General features: G+C 43.3%; 1 protein-coding gene across 2 annotated transcripts in view; it reads left to right on the forward strand.

Annotated features, from left to right (window-relative positions):
- MTARC2 (mitochondrial amidoxime reducing component 2) overlaps positions 1-16,083 on the forward strand; it is a 36,250-nt gene extending 20,167 nt beyond the window's left edge. The window contains exons 5-8 of one of the 2 annotated variants that reach the window (XM_072759563.1): positions 8,347-8,408; positions 8,491-8,562; positions 10,328-10,463; positions 15,222-16,083. In XM_072759563.1, coding sequence (XP_072615664.1) covers positions 8,347-8,408; positions 8,491-8,562; positions 10,328-10,454 — 261 coding nt within the window. In that variant the 3' untranslated portion in view covers positions 10,455-10,463; positions 15,222-16,083. The remainder of the gene's footprint in view (positions 1-8,346; positions 8,409-8,490; positions 8,563-10,327; positions 10,464-15,221) is intronic. The other variant, XM_072759564.1, reaches the window with a different exon arrangement.
- The last annotated feature ends 330 nt before the right edge of the window (positions 16,084-16,413 follow it).

Below are 16,413 nucleotides of genomic sequence, written 5' to 3' on the forward strand. Positions count from 1 at the left end.
AACCATATTGGGTCCTCAGTCACCATGTGGTCAAGGGGAAGAGGTATGTGCTTCTGGAAGAAACAAGACAGAACAAGCATCAGGTTTGGCATCATGAAGGTAAGCCCAAATTTCATGTTCATTGACTTTGCTAGAAGGAAGCTGAAGGCATCTAAGAGTCATTTTTCTTTCAAATGAATGAAAAGCACCAAGAAGAGGTCTATCCTAGGCATGTATAGTCTTCCTTTCAAGTAAGGGCTCCCCTGTGCTCATCTGGGGAGCTTTGCTGACAGGCACATTTTGTTAGGAGCCTTAGCCAAGTCTGTCCTTATTTAGAAAAGCCAAAATGATGAACACACGGGAGACAGGACTGCTGGGTGGAGGGGAATAGTAACACACTCATGTTCCTTTTTTTCCTATTTTTTATTTTTATTTTTTAAGATTTTATTTATTTGAGAGAGAGAAAGAGAAGGAGCAGGGGTAGGGGCAGAGGGAGAGGGAGAGGGAGAAGCAGGCTCCCCACTGAGCAGGGAGCCTGGAAGTGGGGCTCCATCCCAGGACCCTGGGATCATGACCTGAGCCAAAGGCAGACGCTCCAACCACCTGAGCCACCCAGGTACCCTCCACACTCATGTTTCTAAAGTTGAGGGACGCCCGGGTGCCTCAGTGGTTGAGCATCTGCCTTCGGCTCTGGGCATGATCCTAGGGTCCTGGGATTGAGTCCCGCATCAGGCTCCCCGCAGGGAGCCTGCTTCTCCCTCTGCCTGTGTTTCTGCCTATCTCATGAATAAATAAATAAAATCTTAAAAAAAATAAAGTTGACAGGTTTTATCTATCTATTTATTTTTTAAGCTGACAGGTTTTACTAAAGGATTTTAAAGGTTCTTTGCAGCCCTACAGTAGTATAATTCCTTTTGCCTTTTTCTTCTGTTAATATGTATGTGTGTGTTCAATAGAGAGTTTATCACAAATCTCTCTCAAACTCTCTCTCCGATGTGACCTCTTGGTTAGCTTTTCTTTCTTTCTTTCTTTCTTTCTTTCTTTCTTTCTTTCTCTCTCTCTCTCTCTCTCTCTTTCTCTCTCTCTCTCTTTCTTCTTTCTTTCTTTCTTGCTTTCTTTCTAACAAACACTTCAGTTGTACAGTCTATGTCCTGATTTATTTTTTTATTATTTTTTTCTATGTCCTGATTTAAAAAAATAAAATAAAATAAATTACTTTCATACTGTGTTCCTTACAGTAGGTAGCTTCCAGGGAGTGGAAGCTAGCTTTGCAGAAAGCCTGAGGCTTCTGTCCTTCCTTTTTGCCTGGATTTTTCTCAAACAATAAATTCCTCCTGGCACATTTATTATGCACTTGGGTTTACAGAAATGTGCCTCCTGTGATTCTGTAGGAACACACACACCAGCCACTATGTGACGGGAGGAGATTGACACTTTTTTTTTTTTTTAAAGATTTTTATTTATTTATTCATGAGAGACACACAGAGAGAGGCAGAGACACAGGCAGAGGGAGAAGCAGGCTCCATGCAGGGAGCCCGATGCGGGACTCGATCCCAGGTCCCCAGGATCACACGCTGGGCTGATGGTGGCACTAAACCGCTAAGCCACCAGGGCTGCCCGAGACTGACACTTTAAGGATAAAGTTTACTGCTTCTCTACATGGTGTTGCTCAAGCTCAGGGTCATGAGAAAGCCACGAGAGAGAATTGGACACCAGGGCTGCAGAGATGTGGCAAGCTTTTGAATGATTCAAGAATCTTTCAGATAAAGTTAATTTTTTCAATTATGAAAGTAATTTTTTGAAGTACCACTTCCCCTGTGCAAAGAAAAACTTGAATAAAAATCCTTCCCCATCCTACCATCAAAGAATAACCTATGATAACATTATATTGTGTTTCCAATATTATTTATATGATCCTGTATGGGTGGTATCGAATCCCACCATTTTCACTTAATGGTACGTGGCGAACACAGCTCTTGTCTTTACAAATTCTTCATTAGCATAGTTTTTGTGGTTCTGTATTAGTCCATTTTGAACTGTGCCATAACAGTATAATCGAGCATGTAGGCCGTTTCCCTTTACAAAAATAATGAACAGCTTGGTAAACCAGTCTTTTTTTTTTTTTTAAAGATTTTATTTATTTATTCATTATGAGAGACACAGAGAGAGGCAGAGACACAGGCAGAGGGAGAAGCAGGGTCTATGCAGGGAGCCCGAAGTGGGACTCGATCCCAGGTCTCCAGGATCACACCCTGGGCCAAAGGCAGGTGCTAAACTGCTGAGCCATCCAGGGATCCCTGGTAAACCAGTCTTTGCACTTCTCAACTTAAGAAGTGCAAAGTCAAGGACGCCTGGGTGGCTCAGCAGTCAAGCGTCTGCCTTTGGCCCAGGGCGTGATCCTGGGGTCCTGGGATCGAGTCTCACATCAGGCTCCCTGTATGGAGCCTGCTTCTTCCCTCTGCCTGTGTCTCTGTCTCTCTGGCTCTCTCTCTGTGTCTCTTGTGAATAAATAAAATCTTAAAAAAAAAAAGTGCAAAGCCAGAATTTTAAGGGCTTATCATATATATTGCCAAGTTGCTTTGCAGAAACCTCGTACCAATTTCAGTTGCCACCAGTTGAGCAGAAGTGCACCCTTTTCCTTGTAATGCCTCCCAGCATCGATGCCTGTAATCTTTACGAAAATCTGATTAAGTGCAAAGTCATGTCTCCTGTACATTGGTAATTCTTAGTGAAAGGAATCTTGTGTTCTAGTCAGTCTGTGAAGGAAGTTTGGCCATGAGATAGAGTTTACTTCAGCTGAGGAAAATGATTTTCTGCAAGTCTATACATTGACCAAGGTTCCGGAAGGCTCATGCCTGCAACAGATGTTTACTGAGAGTTCGCTGGGTGCTCACCTCTGAGAGAGATGCTAACCTTGCAGAAATGAACTCCCTGTGTCTGCCTGCAAGGGTCTCACAATGAAGCAGGATCCGAGGGCTCAGAAGCTGGAGGGTTGAGGGACGTGACCTAGCGCATAGGAGACCAGAGAAAGAAACACTTAGCACAGAGTATGTGTGTGTTTGTAGGAAGGTTGCTACAGGGTTTCTTGAGAGGGAGAGCCTTTAAACTTTGCAACAGGGCATTAAAGAATATTGTTTTGCATGTATATGTTAAAAACAGAAAATTTTTGGTTTGAGATAGTTGTACTGTGTGGTGTAATGGGAAATATGTACTTGGCGTTTGTTCCCTAAAACAACTCCTAAAACCCTTGGCATTTCCTGAGTGATAGAAGTGATAGGAACACTTTTTTTTTTTTTTAGGTTTTATTTATTTACTCATGAGAGACACACAGAGAGAGGCAGAGACATAGGCAGAGGGAGAAGCAGGTTCCCTGCAGGGAGCCCGACGTGGGACTCAATCCCAGGACCCTGGGATCACGACCTAAGCCGAAGGCAGACACTCAACCACTGAGCCACCCATGCACCCTTGAGTCAGGCAGTTGATTATGAATTCCTTCAAGTTTTCTTTTTTTAATTATTATTTCTAATTTAAACAAAGCAAATGGAAAATATATATTTTGATGCGCTAGGGCGTTAATTTTTTTCGAAAGTCAGCTGAAGGATGATTAGCACAGCGAAGGCTGCTAAATGCGCTGAACCCCTAGAATGTGATTTTTGTTACTTTTCTATGTGTGTGTGTGGGCTTTTTGTTTTTGTTTCAGTAGACTTCAAATTTGGTTGTTTGGAGGAATGAACATCATTGTTTATTCTGGAGGGAAGTTCTTTGATGGTGTTTCTTTCCCCCAAAATTGACCTAGATATTAAAATTTTGTGCTTATAAGAAAGAGTTAAGAAAAAATGAAGAGCAGTGCTTCGATTAAAATTGTAAATGAGAAAAAAAATGACCGAAATGATTTGAAAAATGTGTTGTTGAGATGATAATGCTTCTCAGAAAAAATAACACAAAAAGGGGAAATGAAAAAGTTAAAAATTCATTATAAAAATACTGTTTAAACTTGAGGGGCCTGGGGAATCCCTGGGTGGCTCAGCGGTTTAGAGCCTGCCTTCATCCCAGGGCGTGATCCTGGAGACCGGGGATCGAGTCCCACATCGGACTCCCTGCATGGAGCCTGCTTCTCCCTCTGCCTGTGTCTCTGCCTCTCTCTCTCTCTGTGTGTCTCTCATGAATGAATAAAGAAAATCTTTAAAAAAAATAAACTTGAGGAGCCTTCCAGAATATTGGTATATATATATATATATATATATATATTTACATACACGTATATATACACATGGCTGTACCTACAGGTTTTTTTTTTTTTTAAATCACATAAGCGGACTTATCCTATGTATGGTATCTATATGGATGTGCTTTCTTCACTCAGCAACATCCTGCACATGAGTCAGTTGCTAGAGACTCACATCGTCCTTTTCACTGCCCAGTGATCATCCTATAACGGGCCACGTGTAGCCAGTCCCTTGTTCGTGGCTTCCCCAGCTCGCTGTGCTCTTGTGGCATCGTTGATACCAAACCAGAAAAACAGCTAAGGATTTCTAAACCACAAATTTGTTTCTTTACTCATTCATCTTTACTCATATTTCTAATTTCTAATTAGAAGCAATTAGAAATTGCTTCTAATAACCGAATGTGTGACATAAGCTACTAAACTTAGGAGTAGCAGTTAGAGAATCAGGAGCAGGGAATGAACAGGCACCAATCTTGTGACTGAGGTTCAGGAGGTAGAAGGTTCGGTTGCTGTCCTGGGACCAGCGGGGACCCTGGCTGGATGTGTAAGTGCCCGGAAGCTCTGTAGCTGTTGGTTGGGTAGACTTGCTGATCCAACCTGTGTTCTTCAGGATAATTCTTTGGATGACCCATGGCAACAGCAGAGCACTCAGGCTTTTGTCACCTGGCTTTCCATCTTACTCTCAGATGTCTTCTTGTCCATCTCTGGTGCCTGGATATTCAAGAGCCCATGTTGGCCTCCCTTTTCGCCTGGTGCTCCCCCACCCCACACGTGTGTGTATGTGTATATTGTGTCTGTGTGTGTGTGTGTATACGCACATATATACAACATATAGAATATATACACAAAGATGGAATAGATGTATTGTTTTCTCTTTAAATATATGTGTGTAGCCGTGTGTGTGTGGTGTGTGTGTGTACAGAGAGAGAGGGAAACAGAAGGAAAGAGAGGAAGGATTAGATGCTCTTGTCATACATTTATTTATTTTAAAAGATTTTGTTTGAGGCACCTGGATGGCTCAGTGGTTGAGTGTCTGCCTTTGGCTCGGGTTGTGATCCCAGAGTCCCGGGATCGGGTCCCACATCGGGCTCCCTGCATGGAGCCTGCTTCTCCCTCTGCCTGTGTCTCTGCCTCTCTCTCTGTATCTCTCAGGAATAAATACATAAAATCTTTAAAAACAACAACAACTCATTAAAAAATAAATAAAATATTTTATTCATTTATTTGAGAGAGCGAGAGACAGAGTACCGCCTTTCTCTCTCCCCCTCCTTTCTAACACCTCAAAAGCCCCATGGTTTGTCCCTTCACCGTAAGTAAATGTCGGAGGGGCCTGGGTTTTGCCAGACTGCACACAGGCAGCCCGCCCCCAGGGGGAGCAGCGGGCTCTTCGGGCTGTGTCCGGGGTGGAGGGAAGGCCCTGGGACCCCGCGCGTACCCGGCAGAACGTAATGGAAGATGCACGTATCCGGTAGAATGCAATGGAAGATGCGCTATCCGGTAGAACATAATGGAAGATGCGCGTATCTGCTAGAACGTAATGGAGGATTTAATTTCATGCATTTTTTAAAAAGATTTTATTTATTCATGAAAGACACACGGAGAGAGAGGCAGAGACATAGGCAGAGGGAGAAGCAGGCTCCCTGCAAGGAGCCTGATGTGGGACTCGATCCTGGATCCCAGGATCATGCTCTGAGCTGAAGGCAGACGCTCAACCACTGAGCCACTCAGACGCCCCAATTCCATGCATTCTTAATTCACGTTAACTGTTAATAACCTAAGGTGTTTCGTTATTTTAATCTAATAACTGAAAACTGAACTAATAATTACATTGAAACAATTCTCTTGGTGGTTTTTGTTTGTTTCTTTGTTTACTGCAAATAATGCTCTGCACCCAAATGCCAGCCGTGATCAGATTAGGGTGAGTGATGTTATGATATAAACTGATTAATGTTTCCAGAGGTAATTAGAGCTGGCATTTGGGGAGCTTAAGCCAATTTCTATGAAGGCAGACAGTTTGTCATTCTGAACTGGGTAGTGCAGTTCTCAAGAGCGGAAGAGCAGATTAAATCTGTTTTATTTATTTTCTGTTAAAGATTTCTATTTATTTATTCATGAGAGATGTAGCAAGTGAGAGGGGCAGAGACACAGGCTGAGGGAGAGGCAGGCTCCATGCAGGGAGCCCAATGGGGGACTCGATCCCAGGACTCCAGGATCATGCCCTGGGCTGAAGGCAGATGCTCAACCACAGAGCCACCCAGGCATCCCAAAATCTTTTATTAAGCTGGGAAACCTAATTGAACTTTTCAGACTTTCCTGCTTCATGCCGTAGCCACAAGGCAGAGTTTCTACAGATCTGTGGCTTCCAAATATGAAATTCTGGACACCTGGGTGGCTGGTTTGCTAAATCACCCCTGTTGGCCCTCGGGGGTAAGCATACTTTGGAAGAGAACCAGAGCGTGACTGGAGGCTGGTCATCAGTGGTTGGAGGGAAAACACTGTGTTAGCCTCCCGCAGAAACAGAGTGGGCTCTCATGCCCCCTGGGAGGTGGGCAGGAGGTGGGGGGAGTCAAGGACCAGGTGCCTTATGTCCTCACTTGGTAACTGACTTCTCATCAAATCCCTTAGACCCAAGGCCTCCAAACCTCATCTGAGCTAAGGTCAGGAAACAATTTTTCTTTCTTTTCTTCTTTTTTTTTTTTTTATTAACGATTTTATTTATTTATTCATGAGAGACACAGAGAGAGGCAGAGACACAGGCAGAAGGAGAAACAGGGGGGATCCCTGGGTGGCGCAGCTGTTTGGCGCCTGCCTTTGGCCCAGGGCGCGATCCTGGAGACCTGGGATCGAATCCCATGTCGGGCTCCCGGTGCATGGAGCCTGCTTCGCCCTCTGCCTGTGTCTCTGCCTCTCTCTCTCTCTCTCTCTCTCTCTGTGTGACTATCATTAAATAAATAAAAAATTAAAAAAAATATTAAAAAAAAAAAGAAGGAGAAACAGGCTTGCTGTGGGGAGCCTGATGCTAAACTTAATCCCAGGCCCCGGGGGTCATTCCCTGAGCCAAAGGCAGATGCTCAACCGCTGAGCCACCCAGGTGCCCCAGGAAACAGTTTTTCAAGGGACATACTTATTGCATCTGATTATAGATACTGTTATTGGTTTCTGGAGCCTGTAGTGAAGTGCCTCCTCTACTGCCTCTCACCTGTCCCCCTGAGGCCTGGACAGAGGGTTGTCCTGGGAAATGCAAACTCCACAGGTAGCTTCCCTATCAGCAATAGAGTCCTATAATGCACCCTCGTTATATACATGTGTGTGTCTGTGCAGATATGTGTGTGAATATGTACCTCGAGGCATATATAACATCATCTATATAATCTCCGTATGTGTGTGTATATGTGTGTGTGTGTGTGTAGACAGATAAATAGAGATGGAGATAAATTTAAGAGCTGGGTGGTTAGAAGTCCTCCCTTCAGAATCTGAACTTTTTGAACCTAGCTGCTGTGACCCTGAGAAAATTTTGCAATCCCTCCAGGTCTTCATTTCTTTGTGCAAAACGGGGGACATAATAGTAACTTCTTCAAAGTCGTGAAGACTTATTGAAGCCCTGAGGCGATGTTGGCGGTGCCCACGGTTCAAGGGTGGGAAAGCAGAGCAGGGCCAGTGGCTGGAATGCCAGGCCCCAGGGGCAGGCTGCCTCTCTGGAGGTGGGAGTGCTGATTGTGAGTCTCACAGCTGACTTCCCCTGCGTGGCGTCCCATTCATCAAACAACTGTCAGATCTTAACTTGGCTTCCATCGTGGCTTAGTTCTAAGGACAAAGTGGGCTTGTCTTGCAAGCTGTACATTCCTCATTATATGTCAGTACATTGCCCTGTAGTTAATGTGTGATTCTCATGGCAAACTGCCCCCTGAGAAGGTCTGCTCTTGCGGTGCTGACAACCAGGTTTCTGAGACCGTGCGCCAAGGGGTGATTGGTTCCGGGACTCACCAATGTGCCATCTCTCTTTGTGTCCCTTTGGGAGATGCTTCTTGGTGTCTGGCTCTGCTTTCTTCTGCTAGCTTCATAGTTAGTACCAGCCAAAGATTAAACGGCTTTAAACACTAATGAAGCCTTGATTCAAAAGATAACTTTTCTTTTTCTCTTAGGACACCTGGGATGAGCTCCTCATTGGCAACGTAGAAATGAAAAAGGTTTTGTCTTGCCCCAGGTAAGGATCCTCTTGAGCGTCAACCTCTGGGGTCTGTTCATTGGTTCCTAACACCACCTAACTGCTGGTCCTTGAATGGCAGGTGCATCTTGACCACCGTAGACCCAGATACTGGAATCATAGACAGGAAGGAGCCCCTGGAAACCCTGAAGAGGTAAACAGCAGTGTGTCCAGTGTATTTTTAATATTAGCCCCATCCCAGAGCTACCTGCAGGTGTAGTGCCCTGTCCGAGCACTTCTCACTCTGCCTTCTGCTTGGCATGGGTCTGTTGGTAAGTTGCTTCCTCTTTTTTTATGGATGGATCTTTAAATGCTTTTCTTTCTTTCTTTTTTTTTTTTTAAGACTTTATTTATTCACGAGAGACACACAGAGAGAGGCAGAGACACAGGCAGAGGGAGAAGCAGGCTCCCACAGGGAGCCCAATGTGGGACTCGATCCGGGGACCCCAGGATCATGACCTGAGCCAAAGGCAGATGCTCAACCACTGAGCCACCCAGGCGTCCCCTTCGAGTGCTTTTGATAGATTTTTCATTGTCTAATCCTGTGTTTTTAAATTTTCATATCTCTCACATCGAATTTTAAGAACATTCACGTGTGTATTTCCAAATTAATACCTCAAATACTGTAATTTTTATTGCAGCTTACATTTCTTTATTAGACTTAACATCAAGGATGATGAGACTCATTGAAGTTGTGTAATGAAATATTAGAAAAATAGAAATGTAACGAGTTGTCAGGAGTTTGTTCATTCAGGAGCTTCTTTGGTGCCAGGGTGGTTTTCTTTTGTTCTGTTATTAGCCGACTTTAGTTATCAACTAAATGTGTTTTTAAAACTAAGTCAAAACTAAGTCAACATTTTGGGGAAGATATATTCTTTTTTGTTTCCCTTTTCTCTGTTATTTGTTTCCAATGGTTTTAAGTTAGAGAAGAGGTTATTTCTTGAAGTCTTCAGATACGCAGTTCTGTTTTTTGATTTTTGAGGTGTGGCGAAGTTAATTTTTTTTTTCTTTAGACAAGGCTTTTGAAAAAGATTAGCTTCATCAGTAGTCCAGCCCCATGCCAGTTGCATCTGTGTTTTCATTTTTGTTCACCAAAGAAGCTCAGCTTTGGGCTTGTAAACCTGACAGGGTGGAAAGCAGATTACCTCCATGCATTGAACGGAAGGCTTAGAGGGGCATCTGGGTGGCTCAGTTGGTTACGCATCTGACTCTTGATTTCAGCTCAGGTCATGATCTTGGGGTCTGGGATTGAGCCTCTCCTTGGGCTTCCTGCTCAGCAGGGAGCCTGCGTGTCTCCCTCTCCCTCTGCTCACTTTCTTTCTCTCAAATAAATAAATAAAATCTTAAAAAAAAGTTTTGGGGCAGCCCGGGTGGCTCAGCGGTTTAGCGCCACCTTCAGTCCAGGGCCTGATCCTGCGGACCCGGGATCGAGTCCCACATCGGGCTCCCTGCATGGAGCCTGCTCCTCCCTCTGCCTGTGTCTCTGCCTCTCTCTGTCTCTCATGAATAATAAATAAAATCTTTTAAAAAAAAGTTTTGGAGAGTTCAGGCAGTTCCATTTTGAGATTGTACGAGCATTTATTTGTTTCAGGGAATTGTGAAGTGGGAGGTATACATGCAAACATACCACCTGTTTTTTTTTTTTTTTTTTTTTGGAAACATGGCACTCATTTTGAGTAACACTTAAAGTTTTTTCAAAATGAAGCCATGGAAAAATTGTATGGATTCTCAGGATACTTCTAGAAAAGGCAGGATTTTGTGCAGTTTGACTCCTTGCCCACAGAGTTCTCTGTCCATGTTGTAGAAAAGGTGTGCTATTTATTTATAGGTAATCTGAGAATGAAAACTTGAGTTCTATGGAGAGCACTTGGATTCTTATTTCCCTTTTGTGCCTGATGGTGAATTTTTGCCTCTTTCAGTTACCGCCTGTGTGATCCGTCGGAGAAGCAAATATACAAGTCGTCCCCACTCTTTGGGATCTATTATTCAGTGGAGAAAATTGGCAGCTTACAAGTTGGTGACCCGGTGTATCGGATGGTTCCATGACGTGGTATGGTGAGCAGCATACTCAAGTCAGCAGCTTTGCTACTGGAATGCATTGCCTCCAAGCCACTGCCACATTTCTTGTGCTGAGATGTTATGTTTTGCTGCTTTAAATCTTAGGAGAAGGAGCGGTTTGTGTTCTGCTCTTTGGAGTTGGAAAATGCCTTTTAGTTTTCTTTCCCCAACAGTCTGATTTATTCCACCTTGGCTTCTCTCCACTTCCCATTCAGTTATAAAATGCTGATGCAGGAGCCCTGGCAAAAGATAGGTAGATATTCTCAGTTCATTAAAGAATAAGGAAATTGAGCAGGAAGGTGAGCAGCTCTCAAGAGTTCTGTATTGATTTTTTCCTGTCTCTGATAGAAAAGTGAGGGGAAATGTTTAAATTGTTCAAAATCAACTTGAGAAAAACATTGAATACTTTTTATAAAATTTATTTTTAAGAGACGCCTGGGTTGCTCAGTGGTTGAGCATCTGCCTTCAGCTCAGGCTGTGATCCCGGGGTCCTGGGATCGAGTCTTGCACTGGGCTCCCTGTGGGGAGCCTGCTTCTCCCTCTGCCTGTGTCTCTGCCTCTCTCTGTATGTCTCTCATGAATAAATACATAAAATCTTTTTAAAATTTTTTTTAAAAATACGATTTAACGTTTGAAAAATATTAGGGCATTAAGGCACCTGGATTCTGAGTCATAAGGTAGAAAGTAATGTTCTCACACTGATTTCACTGGGCTAAATAAAATTCTGATGCCTGGAGCATAAGGCCTAATCCTCAAATTTTAGAAATAAAGTCATTTGGAAGAAATAAAGTCATTTGGAAGACTTCAAATTGAGCCTTGTAAGCAACTCTTTTCCTAAAATCTATAACCCAGTCTGAAAGTCCCCTTCATGTCTGAAAATTTTTTTTTTACACTTGATTCCCAGACCCACAATCACACCCTGTGCTGAAGGCTGATGCTCAACTGCTGAGCCACCCAGGTGTCCCCAAATTTACATTGTTGAGTTAAAAAGGTTCTCCCAGGGATCCCTGGGTGGCGCAGCGGTTTGGCGCCTGCCTTTGGCCCAGGGCGCCATCCTGGAGACCCGGATCGAATCCCACGTCGGGCTCCCGGGGCATGGAGCCTGCTTCTCCCTCTGCCTGTGTCTCTGCCTCTCTCTCTCTCTCTCTGTGACTATCATGAATAAAAAAATAAAAAAAAAATAACTGTTCATAAAAAAAAAAAAAAAACGGTTCTCCCAATGGGGTTTCATTGTTCAGGATTCACTACTTTTGACAGGTCCCTGTTTCCCTAGTTAGGAATAAATGTAAATGAGGCTAATTTCTGGGGCGCCTGGGTGACTCAGTGAAGTGTCCAACTCTTGATTTCAGCTCAGGTCATGATCTCAGTGGTGAGATTGAACACTGCGTCTGGCTCCATGCTGAACGTGGAACCTGCTTGAGAGTCTCTCCCTGTCCCTCTGCTCCTCCCCTGCTAGTCTTCACTCCTGGTTCATGCTTATGCTCGAGCACACTTTTTCTCTCTCTCTCTAAAAAAAAATAAAAAAAATAAAAATAAAAAAAGTCTAATTTCTTAATTCTTTTTTTAAAGACTTTATTTATTTATTCATGAGAGACACAGAGAGAAAGAGAGAGGCAGAGACACAGGCAGAGGGAGAAGCAGGCTCCATGCAGAAGCCTGACGTGGGACTCCAGGACCACACCCTGGGCCAAAGGCAGGCGCTAAACCACTGAGCCACCCAGGGATCCCCTAATTTAATTCTTAAAATTATTACAGAATCTTCTGCTAAAGTGATAGCTTTTCAATGAAGATCCTTAGAGTTTCTGCCAAAGTAGCTCTTGATAAGAGGACAGCTCTTGATTATCTTTGAGCTGAGCAAGGAGGCGTCTGTGCTGTGGCCACCACCACCTGCTATACCTGGATTGACAGTTCTGGGGAAACTAAAACTCAGTTACCTACGATCATTGAGCAAGCCACTCGGCTTAATGGGTGACCCCTTCTGTGGGGGTCTTTCTTTGACTTATTTGATTTTGATTGGTTTGGGTTTGGGGCACCAGTTTCACAGTGAACTGCAAACCCTGGGGATTATCCTGTTTGTAGTGATTATAAGAATCTTCCTGGTGCATTGCATCCTCCCCAAAACTTTAATTGCCTGATTGGAATCGCTAACCACCAAGCAATTGATCTCGCTGAGACTACAACAGAAAAGGAACAGAAGACAACGGCCTTAAGGAAGGCAGATATTGAGTTGTAACCCGTGAATTTCACAGAAATAAAGAAAACCTCATGACCTGTGAGTTGCATTCACAGGATCAACAGGAGCTGCGAGCACCACAGGGCATAGCGGAGAGGGGCACGGATGCCTTAAGTTTTGAGCACAACTCTCAGTTTAGCAGAAAGTCTTACTCAAAGGGGGGAAATTGTTAACAAGAAAACCACAGCCCTTGGGACGCCTGGGTGGCTCAGCAGTTGAGCATCTGCCTTTGGCTCAGGGCGTGATCCAAGATCCTGGGATCAAGTCCCACATCTGGCTCTCTGCATGGAGCCTGCTTCTCCCTCTGCCTGTGTCTCTGTCTCTCTCTCTGTGTCTCTCATGAATAAATAAATAAAATATTAAAAAAAAAAAAAAAAAAAGAAAACCACAGCCCTAAAATGACTTCACTTAAGGCTTCAGGTCGGTAAACCAAGACTTAATACCTAATTTAACTGCTGTTTGACTTCATCAGGAATGTAACCTTTAATCAGGCAACATGGAATTTCCTGATGGATTGACCACTCCTTGGAGGAGGGCAACCTTGCCTAAACAGTGCATTCCAGCCTAATAAAGTCTGTTCTTTTTTTTTTTTATAATGTCTTCTCTCTGCCTTTCAAAGCCTTTCTTTTGTTTAGCTCAGTGGAGCTTGCTAGATGGGATACTGCACGATTCAGGAATCATTTAATAAAGTCAATGAGATCTTTCAATTTACTCAGGTAAATTTTGCTTTTTAACACACGCGTGGGATGGACTAGAGCTGAGAGGGGATGTGAAAGACCAGGTGGAGTGGCTACGTGTGTCATAAGCAAGGTGCAAGCTATGGGTGTGGTGAGGGACGTGAGTGCCCCTGGGCCCTGAGCCTCCCTTTCAGCTTTATTTTTTATTTCTTAAAAGATTTTATTTATTTATCCATGAGAGACAAAAAGAGATGCAGAGAGAGAGGCAGAGACACAGGCAGAGGGAGAAGCAGGCTCCATGCAGGGAGTCTGACGTGGGACTCGATCCCAGGTCTCCAGGACCATGCCCTGGGCTGAAGGCGGTGCCAAACCACTGAGCCACCTGGGCTGCCCTACCCTTTCAGCTTTATTATCTAGCATTCCCCAACACAAACCCAGGGCGCTTGTCCTGCCGCCCATCCCCTAGAAGCATGGAGAACTTTCCCCTCTAGCGGGCGTTTCTGTTGCATTTTAAAAATAACAGTAATGTTACTCATCTACGTTGTGAGCCTACTCTGGTTCCTGCATTCTGGATTCTTTATGTGACAGGTTGAGTAAAGACTTACAAAGATAGCAGTTAATAGTTGTACTGGGGTTACTTATCCATTCATCTGTTCCATGATAGATGCAGTCCATGTTCCTCACAGTGAATTTAGAAAATACCAGCAAAGTTGGGGAAAGAAATCACCCATTGTCACTGTGTACAAATTTTATTGTGATTGGATTTTTTTGTTTAAAGTAGCCAGGATCTGTATGATATATATATAATATGTACATATATAATGATATAGAATATATATCATCCAGATGTATGTTGTATATCATGATATATATGCAGATAGATATATCATCCATATATCATATGGTAAATATATGCAGAAGTATGTATCATACACACTTTAATAGACCTCCGATCTTTCCAAAGGTCATTTCTGATGGCTTCATAACATTACGTGTAGACATAGACGACATGTTCTAAACACCATTTTATAGTATTTGACACTTGGGATATATTCCTATTTGAATAAGATTAAGTATATATCTTTGTATGCAGAATCATGTTATTTTATTTATTATTTTTTTAAAAAAGATTTTATTTATTTGAGAGAGAGAGCATAAGCAGGAGGAGGGGGAGAGGGAGAGAGAGAAGCAGACGCCCTGCTGATCAGAGAGCCCAATGAGGGGCTCGATCCCAGGACCCTGAGATCATGACCCGAACCAAAGGCAGATGCCCAAGCAACTGAATTACCCAGGTGCCCCCCCCCCATTATTTTTTAAAAAATATTTTATTTATTCATTTGAGAGAGAGAACACCAACGAAGGAGGGGGGCAGAGGGAATGGAACAAGCAGACTCCCTGCTGAGTGGGGAGCCTGTGGGGGGACTCGATTCCAGGACCCCAAGACCACAACCCAAGCTGAAGTCAGATGCTTAATCAACTGAGCCACCAGATGCCCCCAGAGCCATCTTATAATTAAGTCTTTTCCTGTAAGTTAGATTGTTAAAGTGGAATTATTGATGCGTGGGATCCAGGCATATTTATTAGCATCGTTGGCCAATGGCTTTTAAAAGCGTTCTTCCCCTGTGTCCCTGTCGTGTCATGTGGGAGAGATCTGGGCTCTTGCCAGGCCTGGTGGGATGCTCAGTCTTAACAGGCTGCTTTTTCCCCTCTAGGGTAATTTGGTGCAGGACGTAGTTTAGGTTTCCTGCATTTTAACCCCATCGAGTGACTGCTTTGAGTGCTTGAGGTATTTATGACTTGTAGGAGAAATAACCAAATAATCAGAGGTCCTTGTCATTTATTCAGGTTTCAGCATCCGGGAGGCTTTCATTAGGACTTTTGCCGAAAGCAGCAACACCAACCACCTCGGCGCCGCCTTGCTAACCAGCCTTTGGCCATCTTCACCCCAGAAATGAATCTCTGTTTTTAATTTTTTGAAATTACTCATGCTCCCAGTTAATGTAGAGAATTAGAGGTGATCCAGAAATAAGAAGGTATATAGATTTTAGACAATGAGAACTTTTGAAATAAAACTGCCTATGAAATTGTGAATGTTACTACACCGATCATACTTCTCAATGCCTGATGTTAATGTTGATGAGTAAAGAAAGCTTAAATAATCAGTTAAAAAGCTGCAAAATTTTTCTGACTTTATATTTGATTACCTGTCATTCATGTTTTTAGGGGAAATGGGAAACTAGATTACTGTTTTCTGGTGTGCTTTTTACATGTAAACAGATTCCTGTTGTTGATCTTTACATGACTGTTGAATCCTATAACTTTTTTTTTGCTCGTATGTTTTGGGATCAGGTTATACTTGAGTATGGAAGTTATTTTTTAGATCTTGTTTTTATGTTCGATTAAACTTCTGTTAAGCCATATGAAGTAATCTGTGTGTAACTGCCAGATACGCCAACTGGAATTCCAAGTATGATGAAGAAAAGATGAGATTTTAAAAAGAATGGAATTTTGAGAGCAGGAGGGAGAAGGATGAAAGCACGGGAGCATTTTTTTAAGTGCAAATAATTTTTTTTTTTTGTAACCAAGAGCAATGAGCTATTTTGGTATGACTAAACAAAAATCCTCACTGAAGAAATACATGGATGAATTAACCCACTTCTAATTTTTGTGGTTTCTTTAATATCAATAAATGTGAATCTCAATTGTACTTTTTCTGTAGTATTTATGAGTCTGCTTTGGGGCTTTTTTCATTTTATATCAGAACTTGGATCACTGTCATTCATTATTTTCTTTACTTTTTTCTGGTCGCCTAGCAGAGGGCTTCCCTCTGGAGATCTGATGGAGTCCGCAAACATTACCTCCCGTGGTTGGTGGGGCCAGTGGGGGTGGGGGCACCGTGAACTGCACATGTGGCCCACTGAGGCAGGATGGCCAGTGACTGTGAGGAGACTGTCCAGTGACCAGTGAGGAATAGCTGTTCCTTTGCTGGCTTCTGGGACTGAAATCAACCTCCACTGCTAGCTCCCTGTGAGGTGCA

The sequence above is a fragment of the Vulpes vulpes genome, chromosome 5, assembly GCF_048418805.1.
Source record: "Vulpes vulpes isolate BD-2025 chromosome 5, VulVul3, whole genome shotgun sequence".
NCBI lineage: Eukaryota > Metazoa > Chordata > Mammalia > Carnivora > Canidae > Vulpes > Vulpes vulpes.